The sequence below is a fragment of the Colias philodice genome, chromosome 23, assembly GCF_061535455.1.
Source record: "Colias philodice isolate Cphi_HAF_F1 chromosome 23, ilColPhil1 Martin Lab GWU primary, whole genome shotgun sequence".
Lineage (NCBI taxonomy): Eukaryota > Metazoa > Arthropoda > Insecta > Lepidoptera > Pieridae > Colias > Colias philodice.
The window spans coordinates 7,775,016-7,792,661 of NC_143108.1; the positions used below are offsets into that span (position 1 = coordinate 7,775,016).

At 33.2% G+C, this 17,646-nt stretch overlaps 1 protein-coding gene across 1 annotated transcript in view; it reads left to right on the top strand.

The window, feature by feature from the left end:
* The first annotated feature begins 326 nt into the window (after window positions 1-326).
* LOC149478149 (coiled-coil domain-containing protein 63-like) overlaps window positions 327-17,646 on the top strand; it is a 34,067-nt gene continuing 16,747 nt past the window's right edge. The window contains exons 1-8 of the mRNA XM_089709650.1: window positions 327-407; window positions 1,043-1,165; window positions 1,885-1,984; window positions 2,558-2,655; window positions 6,913-7,052; window positions 8,415-8,589; window positions 11,451-11,633; window positions 13,447-13,597. Of these exons, the coding sequence (XP_089565776.1) occupies window positions 327-407; window positions 1,043-1,165; window positions 1,885-1,984; window positions 2,558-2,655; window positions 6,913-7,052; window positions 8,415-8,589; window positions 11,451-11,633; window positions 13,447-13,597 (1,051 nt within the window). The remainder of the gene's footprint in view (window positions 408-1,042; window positions 1,166-1,884; window positions 1,985-2,557; window positions 2,656-6,912; window positions 7,053-8,414; window positions 8,590-11,450; window positions 11,634-13,446; window positions 13,598-17,646) is intronic.

The window sequence follows — 17,646 nt, forward strand, 5'->3', positions numbered from 1 at the left end:
TTTTATGCTCTTATATCGTTCTAGATAGGTCACGTGGTGGGTCAAATGACCCATAATTTTTTCAACACGGGCCTGTAGTCTATAAATAATCAATCAAACAAACAATAGGAATAATTCTGGTTGCAAACTAGCACTATTTATTTAAAACTTCATCCAAACCTAAAATATTGATAACCTTTATTAACCGACTTCAAGAAAAGGAGGAGATTATCAATTCGGCCGATTTTTTTTTTTTATATATTATTGTGTAAAAGTAGTAATCGAGTAGGCCAAGTAATTCATGTCAAATAAAACATTTGTAACAATTTTACAAAATCTTACTAATAATGGACGGAACATCTGAACACAGTAACGATTTGGAAGTTATAAAGAAAATGGAGGACGAACATCTACGTCTTCAGAGACAGGTGATTTCATATTTATGACCATAAATAACTAGCTGACCTACAAAAGATACTTTACTTTGCTTCTTCATATTATTAGTATAAAAATAAACGAATAACATTCCATTTCATTTCATTTTACAACATTTTTCATTACTACTATATTGGTCGAGAGCCTTCTGCTATAAAATGACTATCTAACAGAAAAAATACAAATCGAACCAGTGGTTCCTGATATTAGAACATTCAACAAAATAAACTCAAACTCTTACCTCTCTTACCTTTATACAGGGTGTAATCGTTAAGTGTACGTAAAATGGCCATAATAAATTTATAAAAATAAAACAAGTAATGTCTAAAAAATTAACTTGAAACCATTACGGCCATTTTACTCATTAGGTTAAGTACTTTCGATATCAGTTTAAAGTTTTTTGATATCTGTTATGGTTACGGAATAATCGCCTGTGCACACTTAACGATTACACCCTGTATAGAGAAGAATTCCTCTTTCATGCGCAAAAATAACTACACTTCTATTGAAAAAATATGTTACTTCTATTTTATACCAAAATGACCAATGATACAAAAATATAGCCTTTATTTCATATCAAAATGACCTATAACAATACTGAGAAGCTTATACATTATTATGCTTCCAGTTTCGAATGGTACAAGCAGACAGGCAGAACCGTAACATGGGAGTACATCCTCAATTTAGGAGACAGGATCAGCTGCTACGCACTCTGAAGAAGGAGTACATCAATATACGAACTGATTTGAAAGTAAATAACAAATTTTATTATATAATGAAAACTTTATTAAACACTATTAAAAATATAAAAAACAATCATTTTACAAAAAAAATGCATGCTTAAATATGGATCAGAGATACTGAGCCAATACAGCTACGCATGCTAGCTCTACATTTCTTATTCCTCGTTATTAATTTCAGATATAACATATAGTCATTGTATGTTAACTAGCTTTCCACCCGCAGCTTTGCCCGCGCAGTCAAAGAAAAACCCGCATAGTTCCCGTTCCCGTGGGATTTCCGGGATAAAACCTATCCTATTTCCCGGGATAAAAAGTAGCCTATGTCTTTTCTCGGGTATCAAAATATCTCTATACCAAATTTCATGCAAATTGGTTCAGTAGTTAAGGCGTGATTGAGTAACAGACAGACAGACAGAGTTACTTTCGCATTTATAATATTAGTATGGATTAATAAAGAGGAATAAGAAATGTAGATCATTTAGTAATATCGACAACTCTTGTTTTGTAAATACTTGTTGTTTGTTTGATTGTTAATTTTACCAATAAATTATATAAAAACTACAAGAACGAGGGTATTGTATCGCGTATTTTCTTTTACGCCTAAAACATCCTTCGAATCTCCTGAAAGTCATAATATCAATACTAAATTTAGAATAGAAGACTTTTTTTATTGCGATTGATGATAATATCTTCATAAATATATAAGTTCATGTATCTGTATGTACAGATAGCAAGATCTGGTGCCCATAAAAAGAATACCAAAAGAATGAGGAACGAGCTACAAAGATCATTATTGCTCTACACAAAGACTGGATTTGAGTGTGACGGTAATTAAGATATAATAATACCAATACCAATATCAATATTACAAATATATAACACTATAGCTGTGCCCCGCGGTTTCGCCCGCGTGGCTCCGCTGTTTTTGGTCGAAGCGTGATAGCCTTCCTCGATAAATGGGCTATCTAACACCGAAAGAATTTTTCAAATCGGACCAGTAGTTTCTGAGATTAGCGCGATCAAACAAACTCTTCAGCTTATAATAATATTAGTATAGATATAGCAAGAGGTATTTCTTCTAAAAATAAGGAAAAAAATCTTGATTTTAGTACTGACCGTAAGCCAAATGACTTCCATATATGACTTTGTATATTTTTGTGAGTTCTAAGTGAATCTGTTCTATACATCATAGTGATTATCATCACAGATAAATTATCGTGTAAGTTCACATTATGAATGTAAATTAAACTCTGTTTGTCTCATCTTCACGCATAAACCACTAAACCGATTTGTATGAAATTTGGCACAAAGATAGTTTGAACTAGTAAATAAAGCCTCACATTTGCTTAAGCTTTTGTCTTCTCTCCTATTTCCTATTTAATTCAATACAAATATTACAGAGGGAATAACTATGATGACACAAATGGACGAATTGGTTCAAAGAAAAAATAAACGGATGCTACAGTTAAAAAAGATCGTAAACGCCAATAATGGACAGGTAAATATATATTTATTAGGTAAAATTTAGAAGTAAACCTTCTCGAAGACAAATAGTACCTAACGAATTGCTTTAATTTTAAGCCAAAAACAAATCAACAAAAATATGAAATTATTTCATATTAAATTTTAACCATTACCTTCTAAAACTGTTCTATATGTATATGTCACGGCTAAAGGTAGGTGAGAACATAAACTTAAGATTAGCCGGCTAAACTTAGGTTTATTTTCGACGAGGTGTTAATGTTAGTTTGTTCTATCTTTAGCCGGCTAAACTTAAGTGTAACCGCAGGTCCGTGGCTAAAAATGTCGGGGTGGGTAGATTTGGTTAGCGCCGGGCCGGTGGAGGGCTTGAGGGGCCCGCACAGTGCCAGAAAACACTCGCCCTGTTCCTTACATGTATTATAGTAACCAAATCTACCCACCCCGACTCAGGGCAGAAAGCTGGTGGCTAGGTTAGGTTAGGTTAGAACTCTTAAGACCCGCACGAGCCGAGCGAGCGCAGCGAGCGTGCTGCGGCAGCAGCCGGCGAAGTGCCAGAAAACACTCGCCCTGTTCCTTACATGTATTACAGTAACCAAATCTACCCACCCCGACATTTTTAGCCACGGGCCTGCGGTTACACTTAAGTTTAGCCGGCTAAAGATAGAACAAACTAACATTAACACCTCGTCGAAAATAAACCTAAGTTTAGCCGGCTAATCTTAAGTTTATGTTCTCACCTACCTTTAGCCGTAACATATACATAAGAAAACTTAACATTTTTGCATTTCAAACAGCCTCTACAATCTTATTTATTTCTATAGATATTAGCGGGTTTTAATTAAACCACAAAGTTTCAGCCTCCAACGTGAATTTAAAACTAAAATTATTTTTCTGTAATACAAGACAACTTTGCAGGCACTTTGAACTTTTTCTTATTCTCTATTGGGGTTGTGAGACAGTTGCTTGAGGAATAAAAAAGATAAAATATTACTATTATTATTTTACTGATTTCTTTACATAAAAATTGAGAAGTCTTATCAAGAAGAGAGACAGGGGAGCCAGGTAGACTTATATTAATTACTAGTTGCGCTTCGGGGTTTCACCCGCGTGGCTCCGCTCCTGTTGGTCTTAGCGTAATCTATAGGTACTAATATTAAAAAGAGGAAAAGTTTGTATGTATGTATGTATGGTTTTCACGCATAAACTACTATACCGATTTTGATGAAATTTGGCACAGATAATCTTTAGACCCTGAGAAAGAACATAGGCTACCTTTTATTGCGAAATATGTACCACGGGCGAAGCCGGGGCGGACCGCTAGTGATATATATAGCCTATAGCTTTCCTTGATAAATGGGCTATCTAACACCGAAAGAATTTTTCAAATCAGACCAGTAGTTCCCGAGATTAGCACGTTCAAACAAACAAACTTTTCAGCTTTATAATATTAGTATAGATTAACACAACATCATGTGATGTTAAGTGGTCACACAGTCCATACACTTGTAACGGTGCGGTGGTGACCACTTAACATCAGGTGGCCCACCTGCCCCTTTGCTTGCTCTGACATAAAAAAAAAAACTCTGGTGGTGTTACAGCCTACAGGTGCTTTGTCAGCCTTTTGATAACAAATACGCTCATTTCTTAAACGTACCATTGTCGTAGTTGTTCGGGAACACCTCTACCTGCAAAGTGTATATCTTAAAGAAAGAAAAAATATTATTACAACAACAAATAAATACCTTGTATAAAAATAATTTGTTTTAGTTTGTTTATATCATTTTTCTTTATAATACGGAATTGAATATAATATTATGTAATTACTTAGACAATGTTTCATAACACCATAAAGCAAATAGCACATAAAAAATAATTGCACAGTTGGAATGTACGGAAATTACAGAACAGGAGAAAGTCTTAACTGTCAACCAAACAAAACGACCCCATAAACATTCCTCTTTATAAAGTATGAAACCCTAAAAATACAATAAACGTAAGGTTGGTGTTTCATAAATGGCATACGCGGAAGCTAGCTTAAAACTATACCTACGCTCGAAGAAAGGTTTCTTCGTTCATAAATCACATATTCATTTGTTTGTTAAGATTTAATTTATGTCTGAAATGCTATCAGTAAAAATATTGCATCGTGCTTTCTCAGTTTTCCCACTGCTTTTCCTTATAATTTGGTTTACTCAGGTTTTCATAATTACGTATCTATTACATATTATCACTGTAAAGTTAATATTAATTAATTATTAAAGCCCTACTCTTTGTTGACTGATTATTAATTATGTTTTCTCTTCATTCCGATTTAAATTAAATTTTAATTAACAGCAGACATCAATGTAGTAAGATTTACTGAAATACTTAGTATGTTTTCTTTCCGCTTACCGCTCCGCTTATCGCTTCGCTCGCTGCTAAACCCCGAACTCAAAACTCTCGCGTCATAAGAGAGCGTTGTAATTAAAATGTTTATACCCGATGCTGGAACAGTGAAGCAATTGCAAAACAACTGTAAAACCGAGCTATGATTTATCATTCCGTGATTCAGTACAATCGCAGTCGATTGTCGCAACAAAGCTTTAATTTTGGATTTGTACAATGGGATTTGGGAATAAAGTAATCAAGAATAGTACAGAGAATTATGTACTCTATGATTATTATTACTAAAGTACCTAGTAGTTTATTATCTATAGTCCATACTCCATTTTTTTGTTTCGTCAATCTTTATCTTAATCTTAATCTTAATCTTAATACTATTATAAAGGCGAAAGTTTGTATGGATGTATGGATGTATGGATGTATGGATGTTTGTTACTCTTTCACGTAAAAATTACTGAACCGATTACAATGAAATTTAGCACACATATAGAGGGTAACTTGGATTAACACATAGGATAGTTTTTATCCCGGAAATCCCACGGGAACGGGAACTATGCGGGTTTTCCTTTGCAAACGCGGGCGAAGCCGCGGGCGGAAATCTAGTTATAACATATAATACACATATTCTATTTATATACTTCTAATTAAATTAGTATAACTGTGGTAATTATATTATTAAAACCTCACATATAATCAGTTCATAACTTCACTAAAAAACTCTTATATCTTAAAGCATTCAAAGCCACATACATCAAGCTATAAAACGAACAAAGAGTATCAAATATTCGAACATATACGTTCGGAAACAACCAGAATCGATTGATAAAAGTTAATCCATCAAAAACTTTACACCGGATATAATTCCCCTTTATGACGAGTGTTTCGGTCCCTTGAGTTGAGATTACAATATATCATCGTTTTATGTCACTAGTTGTTGTTCGTGACATCGGCTGAAAAAGATCGTGTGTGCCAAGCACACGTGTCAGAGTGAAACTTTTTTGGCAAGATTCAAATGTACCAAAATCGTCGCCTTACATGACGTGATGGTATTGTCATGACGCGAACTTGGAATTTTACTCTCAACGCGTCTAAAAAAGTTTCTCTTTAAAAATCGCATGTTAGCAGTTTGTCAATATTAAAAGCGCTACAATATTACTATTGCAGTGTTAACCAGTTTTAATCTGTTCTGAAAATTATATCATTTCGCTATGGCTCTATAATTATTAATTCATATTAAAAAACTAAAAAAAAAGTGATTATAATTGGAATAAAAAGACATAAACACCCTTCTTTAACTATTTTGATAATTTCATTAACAAACATTGGGTTTTTAAATTTAACTGTATAAATAAATGTTTGTGGGTAATAATTTTTATACTAACACTAGAATAATATTTTACTAATACTATATGGGCTACGTGGCCTGAAATAAATTAATTTTATTTATCTTATATATAAAAATGAATCGCAAAATGTGTTGGTAAGCGCATAACTCGAGAACGGCTGAACCGATTTCGATAATTCTTTTTTTATTATATTCCTTGAAGTACGAGGATGGTTTTTATGTAGAGAAAACGTAAATATGTACCACGGGCGAAGCCGGGGCGGACCGCTAGTCTTATATATAAAAATGAATCGCAAAATGTGTTGGTAAGCGCATAACTCGAGAACGGCTGAACCGATTTCGATAATTCTTTTTTTATTATATTCCTTGAAGTACGAGGATGGTTCTTATGTAGAGAAAACGTAAACATGTACCACGGGCGAAGCCGGGGCGGACCGCTAGTTTATTATATAACTGGAGGTAATATTAAATACTTATTATTAGTACTTACTTAATTAAATAAGAAATATGTATAATTATAATCCTTTAATAAAAACAATTTCACAGTTAGAAGAACGTCGCCTGCTCAGTGAAAATCGGCTAGCCTCAACGGAAAACAAATTAGAAGCCGCCATGTTGAGATTTAATGCAGTCCAGTGTGAAAATAAGAAGATTCGAGAAGAAATCGAACATATGCTGAATGACAGGTGAACTCTATAATCTAATAAGAAAAGGATTTTTTATTTTTATTGTTTGTATTGAATGGACTCTAAAAGTACTAGACCGTTTTTAATTATTATTTTCAAGAAAGTTACATTATTAGGAAGTAACATAGACTATATTTATTTCATTTTTATCGAGGGTCAGCTGGGACGAATGGCTAGGGTCCTTTAGAAATAATGAATGCGACAGTATGTTTGTTTGTCGTTCCTTCACGTCGCGTCGGAGCGATTTTATGATATTGTTAGACATAACTTTTGATTTAATATTTTTTTGGGTGAATAGTTGTCAATATAGTTGTTACTATTTCCTGTCAAAATATGCTTGCTGTCGAATACTATAAAATGCCGCGTTCCTTTGACTCATGGCGCATTCGTACGAATCGTGCCTAGGGGCTCGGACGTTGTTTATACGACGTTCGACCCAACTACCCTCACTTTGTAATAGTCATTGACTTGTTGCGATTTGTTATCAACTACCTACATCAATTAGGTAGCTGTGTAGAAGCGAAGTACATTCTTATTACATTCAAACTAATATTTAACCCGGCTTCGCGTATAATTTCTTATAATATTATGATTTGTGTTTAGGCTACTTTTTACTGCATGTAAACTTTTATCAGAAATTTTAATAAAATGTGATTAATTACTAGTTACTTATTCTTAGTTTTTAAACCACCAGCCTTCGTGGAACATGCAGTTTTTATCCAGATAAATATGCAAGAAATCCGATAGACTCTTTTTGACTTATATAATCTAGGTTTTTAAGTCAATTTACCCAATGTTGAATTTTTTCGCACTTAACCCAGTTACATTACAAGGAATTCTACTATGAAAACGAATATCTTGACCCATAAAAGTCTTTTTGAACTTTATTAAAGCGTAACGTCGACTAATTGTATCTTTTCTGTGAGCTTACAACAACCATTATTGTCCAAGTTATGTCCTATTTAATGATCTTAATTATATTTAAATTATTAGAAATGTAAATTTAAATTTTCATGGATGTTTAGATTAGGTTGTTCTTTGAAGCAAAATTACTAACAATTCGGTAATGCATAAATAGATTTTGACGTGCCAATTTACGTTTATTTCAATAAATAAACAAACGAAAAATAAATTCAATAAAAATAACACACTACCATACTTGTTATTGGAACATATTTAACTATATTAAACATATCTTTGAATTGTCTATCTAGTCACTAGTGTATCACCGAAAATCTTAGGTTTTAAGAAATAGTTTCAATCCCTGTGTAACTAAAAAATAGAGTAAATCTTGCAATCTAAGTAAAGATATTTTACAAAACCAAAAAATAAGAATTTACAATTAATATAAACATTATGTAGGGCAATATTCAACGAAGCCTGGTCGAAAATGCTGAACGCTCTCAAGAAAGGCAAGAAGTTCTTAACAGACCTCTTCGAGTCTTCCACGCTGGCGTACGACCAGCGTGACGAATGGTGTGCCAAGCTACGGTCTGTGCAGGAAAAGGGAAACCTGGATCAGATGGTGCAAGTCCAGGTGGGAAATCTATACTAATATTATAAAGCTGAAGAGTTTGTTTGTTTGTGTGCTCCGCAGTTTTACCCGCAGTGCTCCACTCCTGTTGGTCTTAACAAGATGATATATCTAGCCTTCCTCGATGAATGGGCTATCTAACACCGAAAGAATTTTTCAAATCGGACCAGTAGTTCCCGAGATTAGCGCATTCAAACAAACAAACTCTTCAGCTTTATAATATTATATTATAGTATAGATATTTAAGACAATGTGAAAAGCAAATTTTCTTTGTATTTATGTTATTGGTAATATGGGTGCTACAAATATTAAGCAAATAAACAAGTCAGATGAACTAAAGCGGCGAAAACGTTGTTGGTTTTAGCTAGCAAATTATTACAGTTAAGCTGATAACAGCCACTTTCCAATGATCGTAAACTATTCCTTATTATACTTGCATAAACTGATTGGAAATGTTGTGAATAGCTGTTTATAATGAAACAGTTAAATAAAATTAACTTAAATTTAGGGCAAAGTCTTAAATGCTATTTTCTATTGTAGAGTTTTTGAAAAATAGTAAAAGATAACGAACATAATAAAGTAGTTTATTTTTAAAGTATCTTCTAGGATATAAACACATATAAAGCTTAAAAAACAAATAGTAATTATATGTGTCATACTTCATTTACTAATATTTAAAACTGACAAAATCTGTTTAGTCAAATTACTCACCTAAATATTATATTAGGCATTTTTTTAATGTCTGTTACACTTCAGTTACTTTAAATACATTTTTTTTCACATTTCTAAAACACGGTCGTTAAAACTAAAGCTTATAATTCCCGTGCCACAAGTCAATCAAGAATTTTTAAATATTTCACCGCTCAATTTACTATTCTTATCTGTATTGTCAATCAATTTTGATGACACCATTAAGAGTTTATTGCCTTAGATTCTCTACTTCTAGTATTTTATACTGAAACACATTTTTTTATCACAGAATATACGTTCATCTAGATACGACAAAAATGGTAGTTTGATAGTGTCTATGATTAGAAAAAAAGAAAGAAAGAAAAAACATTTAGGTATTTCTAGAAAAAGGTACACACACAAGAAGCAAACACATAATAGAAAAAGAAAGAAAGTACGACACATAAAATTAGACATAAATTAGACGCCATGTTTGTTGAGAATCTGGTACTGTGTGTGCACTGCATTTCCAGAAAAGGGTCTTGACTCAGCTTTCTGCCATAGTCGCAGCAAGCTGCGACTACAGCGCTGGTATTCTGTCAAGACCGAATGGAGCGTGTGCTTTCGACTAAGATTTGATTAAGCGAAAATCACTTAAAACGCCGAATAAAATTATCATTACTATCCAATAGCGAACAGCGTATAACTATTTAAAATCCTACTAATAGTATAAACGCGAAAGTTTGTAAGAATGTTTGTATATATGTTGCTCTTTCACGCGAAAACGACTGATTTTTTTTAAATTTGGCAATGACTTTTACGAAGTTTATGTAACAGACTAACAGATAAGCAATAGAAAACTTGCTTTTGCGAATTTGTCCGAAGGTGAAACCGCGCAGCATAGCTTGTTGTTTATATTAGTTCTTACAAAATAAATATCAAAATTCTACACCAGATTGCTAACAAAACCAATCTTCAAAGTTATTACGGACTATACCAATTTTCAGAATCATAAAACATGAAAAAAAAGACGTGTGGCACTCGGGGACTGCTGCGGTAAAGCTATTGTATGCTATGCATTCAAGCCACACCTCCGCGCCCGGCGGAATGGGGAGCGTGAGGTTTTTCGTTACAAAATTTCTGGATTCGGTCCCCACGCTCAAGGCCCGCGATAGAAGCTATGCAGTATGCAATAGCTTAATACACGCACAATTTCAAATAAAATTTTCCTAACCATCTAGTCTTATAATTACTGAATACGGACCTGTTTCCTACACGTTATAAATGCATGAATGATGTATAAAGCTGTTAAATTTACAACAGGATAATTAAACTAGCCTTTGTCTATTAGCCAGTACAATGTTCTACTTTAGTATGCAAATTTATTTCATATGTTACCATTCACAAAGCTTACAAACAACTTAAAAATGTTCGGAGAAAACATCGTAATACAAAGAAACTTTAGGAAACTTATTGTTAGTTGATTTAATGATGAATGTCATTTGTTTAATTTCTTTTTTTAATTCTGAATCATAAATATTTTAATTTTATATGTCCTTTCGAAGAGATTATCTCTTTCTAGCACCTCATTTTACTATTTGCAATGTTGTGTTTTATATATGTTTACTAGCTTTCCGCCCGCGGCTTCGCCCGCTTTGTCTTAAACATAATAAATTATATACTAAAACCTTCCTCTTGATTCACTCTATCTATTAAAAAAATCGCATCAAAATCCGTTGCGTAGTTTTAAAGATTTAAGCATACATAGGGACATAGGGACAGAGAAAGCGAGTTTGTTTTATACTATGTAGTGATAATATTCAAACAAACAAACTCTTCAGCTTTATAATATTAGTATAGAATATTAATAAACATTACATAATTAACATTAGATATAAAACATAAAATGTATATTCTTCTTTTCTTCTTTCAGCCCGGTTTAACCCATAGTTGAGTATAGGCAACTTCATGTGCACGCCATTCCTTTCTGTTCGTCGCCACTCGCATCCACTTCCTTCCCAATATCTTCACTATGTCGTCAACCCATCTATCAGGCTGACGGCCAGCCTTTCTTCGTCCGGTCCAAGGACGCCATTCTAGAATTTTATTGGTCCACCTGTTGTCACTTAGTCTGCAGATATGTCCCGCCCACCTCCATTTCTGCAAATATGTATATAGATAATTATTATTTTCAGGAAATGCGTGATCTACAAAAAGCGTTCGACCACGAGATGAAACTCTACCACTTTCTTGCCAGAAAGGGAGTCATGCGCATCAATAGGAAGCAAGAAGAGAGAGAAATAGCAGAGAAGATAAAAGAAGAAGAAGATATTAAAAAAGAGTTTGACCATCACGTTAAAATTATTAATGAAGTAACGGTAAGATTTAAATAAATAGGGAATTAGGTTTCTTTGCATATAATAAATAAATAATAATAAATAAATATATTTTTCAGGACAATTTTCACACACGGCACGATCTGATCCCATACTAAGCTTTCGCTTGTGTTATGGAAACCAGAATGGCTGATAAACATACATACATAATTTTTAAATAAATCCTTATATAGATAATTAGCACCCAGACACAGAGCAAACATCTATGTTTATCACACAAATATTTGCCCCGGGTGGGAATCGAACCCACTACCTCTGGCTTGGAAGGCAGGGCCACTACCAACCAAGCCAACCGGTCAGTCAGAACTCAGAAGACCTTATCTTGATACTAAAGACATGAATTGGATTTAATAATATGAATCTACCTATTTTAAATGCCATAGGGTACTTTATCGCTTCATATGCATTTTTTAATTATAAGTACGACATTTTCTTGAAAGTAAGGACTTGAATAAATGGGCGAATATTATAAGTAATCTACTATTTTAAATCCAATAAGATACTATGACTTCACATCTTTTAATAGTAATTATTTTTACCAGCAAGTTTTCTTTGTTAACTAAATGGGTTAATAGTGATGATTTATAAAACCATAATCCGCAAAGTTATAAGGCATTCTGTTCTTTCTAAATAAACTTTTATCAGAAGTAAAAGTACAACAATTAAAACATATTTAAATCTCCTCTATGGGGCGACCATAAATAACGTGTCAAAAAGTTGAAATAACACCTCACGTAATTTATGGACGCCCCCTTATATTTTTGACACCGGTACAAAAATCCTTTAACTTTCTACTACGTCAAAACGGGTTAATAACAGGAGCTTCTATATAAAAAAATCTATACGTTTTTCGTGTCCCCTGTCTTTGTTAATTTAGATATACGATCCTACAATTTTGTGGAAAATGGCAACACATTTGAATCTTCCCTCCGAAATTAAAGCTATAAATTAATTTTTTAATCTCCCCGTTCGCATAAACGTTAAAAAGATAATTCTTTTTGTCCATTTCGAAACGATTAATTTTTAAACAGATAAATTAATTTGTAAATATGGAACAATATTTATGACGTCCACAAGCTAGTCAAAATTAAACTTTTTATTTAACAATTAAATCCATACTAATATTATAAATGCGAAAGTAACTCTGTCTGTCTGTCTGTTACTCAATCACGCCTGAACTACTAAACCAATTTGCATGAAATTTGGTATAGATATATTTTGATACCCGAGAAAGGACATAGGATAGGTTTTATCCCGGAAATCCTACGGGAACGGGTTTTTCTCTGAAAACGCGGGCGAAGCCGCGGGCGGAAAGCTAGTTATAAATACAGTTCATTCACATGGCTTTGGAATAAATAAAAGGTCTCGACTAATTTTGATAACTTTCATTTGTTTCATATATTCTACAACCCGAATAGCATATAATATGAGAACTTATGAAAGTTTCAAAATGTAAATATGCAAAATGAAATGTTAAAAAAATATATATATAATAACTGTGCATTTACATCAAATGCGCAAATGCTCATTCTAACCCCACTATGTCAAATTATTTTAGTGTAAACAGTCGTAGAGCATTATTTCGTTATTCTTAGTGCATTCAAAAAGATTCTATGCAATGTTCTAATACTGAACAACACTGAACACAAGTTTTTGTTTTCACAAGATCACGAAAGAATGCTCTTGCTGTAGCTCTAGCTCTATGTTCGATGTAAATGTTTGTAAGAGGTATTTTTGTTTTAAAGAACGTTACGTTTTTGCCTAAATTATTTAAGATATTATTGTTAATATATAGGACTATGCAAAAGAAGACAACATTAATAAAATAATAGATGAATTCAATCGATTGGAACAAGAGAATTTCTCCATTTATACTCTATTGACGGACTACTGTGCTGAAAACGAAGTCCTTAGCAGAGACTTGAAGAGAATACGAAGAGAAATCGGTTTGTATTTTATTTAATTTCACTATATTTTGTCAAAGTAATAAGATTAAATTATGCTCGCAGTATGATAAACTATAGAACTATCTATGTTGTCCTGTTAAATTTATAGGTTATTAATATTAAATAGAGATATAGATACTATATCTATACATATAATAAAATCGTAGGAAAGTCAAAACTGTACATTGAATATTTTTTTAAAAGAATACATAATCCATGATCTATAATCGATATAGAAGCCAAAAACATAGTTTTTAGAATTTTTGTCTGTTTGTCTGTTTGTCTGTTTGTCTGTTTGTCTGTTTGTCTGTATGTTTGTCCAGGCTAATCTCGAAAAGTACTGCATAGATTGACTTCAAATTTTGCATGAATATTACTAACAGGTCGGGTGAGGCTTTTTTAAACATATTATCATGCTATCACCTCCGGGGGAGGAGCTGTGAACCTTTTTTTTTCTTACGTATTCCGTGTATTACGACAGCGTACAATCTAAAGACTCATGTTTAAATGTTGGTTTCGGGTAAGCCATGCTATTATCTAGCTTTACACAATAAAAACTATGTCATTTACGTAATTTGGGCAGAGAATCAGTTTAATGAATTTATTAGTATACAAATTTGAAACAGCGCCATCTATGAGATTTCGTAAAAATCAAATCAATTTACATGTTAACACTACTGAACACAATGTTAAAAATTAATAATTTAAATATAATTATGTTATTTATTTATTTAACTCTTTAACCCATATCTTCCCTTCCCTATAAGGTGCGCTTATAATTCGTGTGAATATACTACATTTTTAAAAGTGAGGGTAGATGTTTATTATTTTAAGTCAAACTAGACACCATTTCAGTTAATCTAATATTGATTGTGTTCATTGGTTACATTTTTAAAAATCTTCGTGTTTTACTCGAACCAGCATTCGAATTTTATCTATTCTTTATAATACAAAAAGGTTAGTTCGTTGATAATTATTATTCCTTCATCATTTACATGTTGTAAGTAAAAATATACTTTGACTGTTAATACTTTTGTTCAGTATTTACCTGTATGATTATTGCTTGGTAATTAATATAATATTTTCATGTCGTATACCTAATTAAAAACATAAGTTTGATGTGAAACTAGCTGGATTTATTTTTACACACTCACAGTCTTATATTTTGTGTTAATGTTAAAATAGTATTAATAGTGTAAATCATAATATTTTTTCACAATTAAAAATATTTCCTTTTTTTTGATGGTGTTGGCATCGAATTAAACCGCGCTGTCGTTTCGTTCACAAAAAGTGAAGTTATGAGGACCGAATATGTAGCCGCCTCAACTTACGGAAACGAGAGTAACCTGCGTTGTCTGTTAGTTATTGTATAGTCGAATTTAACGTTACATGGAAATTGGAATCTAATTATATGTATACTTATATACTTATATTAAATCTGTAGAGGTCAATTCTGTACATGAAATATATTTCCTAAATAACTATCACGAGGTGATTAGGGATCGACACTGACGCCAAAGTTTGAGTAGGAGTTCAAAGCTTTCTGATTATATTTGTCTACTAGCTGTGCCCGCGACTTCGTCCGCGTGGAATAGTGACTATGGGACCTATGACCATGGGCTCAGGGTGGGGCAACAATAATTGTTTTTATTTTCATGCTTCCACTCCCACGCCCACTCCCAGGCCCACGCCAACGCCCACGCCCACTCCCCTTCACAATTGGTACCTACCAGTTCAAAGCCAGGGTAAGCGCCCCACCCAGGCCCACCGTGGCTACGCCCATGCTGAATTACTACTTAACATACAATTATTGAGTAAATACGTACTACCATAAATAATTAAAAGAATTGTTATTAAAATTCCTTACTAAACTGAGCTAAAAAACTTACGTACCAACCAACTTATTAAAGAAAATCAAGAAATGAAATGCCTAACCTATACCAAATAGTTACTACATAATATTGTAATTAAAAATTATGATTAGTATATAATATCGAAAATCAAAAAAGAAATGCCTAACTAATTCTACGTAAAATTTCTTTTAAATTATGTCATATTATTTTTTAGGAACCAGGGGGGGAGAGGAGCAAATTCTATTTCCTTCCTTTCTTAAATGGATGTTTTTAATAATGTATGGTGTAGCCACTGATCAGCTTAATCGATACTCAATTTTTATCAAATCCAGGAACAAATCCAAATTAGATGTTTCCTGTCTCACGCACGTAACTAAAGGCTGAAGAGAGAGAGAGGGAGCACGTAACTAAACCGTTTAGACGAAGAAAAGTGTATAGAAAAAGGAATAAATAATTTCATAAACTTCCCGACGATCTTTAAAAATAAATTATTATATCATTTTTTTCATTCCCACTTTTACCCCTATGTAGGTATAATAAGTGGATGAACCGATTTTGATACAATTTATCTAAGAACCAGCGTCGGAAAATATGCTGCCTAACAAAAAAAAAGCCGCATCTAATTCGGTTTACCTGTTAGCCAGCTACGGTGCCATAGACAGACACACACACACACACATAAATACATAGCAGTCAAACACATAACACCCGTCTTTTTGCGTCGGGGGTTAAAAATATAATACGACATAATTTAAAGGACATTTTATGTGGAAAATTTACCTATTAGAAGTAACCATAATGTTAATTTGACCCCCCCCCCCCCTACTACCTCAGCTTACCCCCAAACCCTTGGGGAATTTTGATATGATCATCTGGACATGTAAAGGAATAACTGTAGCGTATAACAGATAAATTGCGTTTTATCGTACACTGTACAGTGTACAATAGAATGCCTTAGCAAATGTTCGCCGTGATTACTTATAAATTGTCATAACTTTTTTATTTATGAACCGATTGACATGAACTAAACACTAAATGTTAAATGAAGATTACCACAATACATTAGTGAAAATCGCATCTAAATCGGATAAGCCGTTTCTGAGATTAGCGTGCACAAACATACAGACAAACAGACAAAAAATTTTTTAACTACAGTTTTGGGTTCAAGATCGATTTAATAATAACACCTGCTAATTTTTTTCTACATATTTTCATTGTACAGACATCGCTTTTCCACAATTTTATTATATGTATTGATGATGATGATGATTGATGATTATAACACTCTCAGTCCGTTTTAACTTAATTTTTATTCACTCGCATCAGTGCCACCTAAAAAATCTTTATATCGAAATTCGAGCAAAGCTAAGAAAATGAGAAATAAGAGTTCTCAAGGATCGTTAGAGGTAAGAGGCTTACTATTGACCGAAAACAACATGTGTTATGCCGAGAACCTGAAACCGCTTCACAACGAGAATTGCGGCTCACAGCTGACCGCGAACGGCATGTACTATCCTGTGAAACCGAAACCTTCACTGAGAGGGTATAACGTCTCACAGCTGATCGCAAATGGCATATTTTATCTCGATAATCTGAAACTTTTACTCAATATGAAGACCGTTTGACAAATGATAGGGTGCAGCATAATATTATTCGATCTCTTGAAGATGAACATGAGCATAAGCAATGACTAGAGTAGGGACGCGAATATTACCATTATTTGAGACAAGTACGATTAATAAGTTTGTTTAATGAAAGATTAAGAATTAAAACTATATTTTGGTCTCTTGAAACGGACGAATAGCGAGAGGCCCGTCTTACTGTAGACAGATTTCGACAGTCTTAATGACTTAGAGGTAAACATAGAAGATCAATCTACGAGTTCGGTGGTGTGGTCCGACAAATATAAAAGTGGGTTTGCTTATAACCTCACAATTGATTACAGATCATCTTCTGTATAGGCGATATTAACGTAGTATGTTCTTTTTGTAATGCTTTAAAGAGGAGTAAGGAGTCGGCTTTCGTTTGAAGATACACCAGAACCTTTGAAATCACTACTTTTAGAGGAACATGTGCAATCTAAACAGTTCTTAGACAATATTCGCTCTTATAGTAGTGCGTTTTAAATGATCCTTTGGTGCTCAACAATTATCAGAGGATCCTTTCATGCTTACTTTTAAGATACAAGGTCAAGTT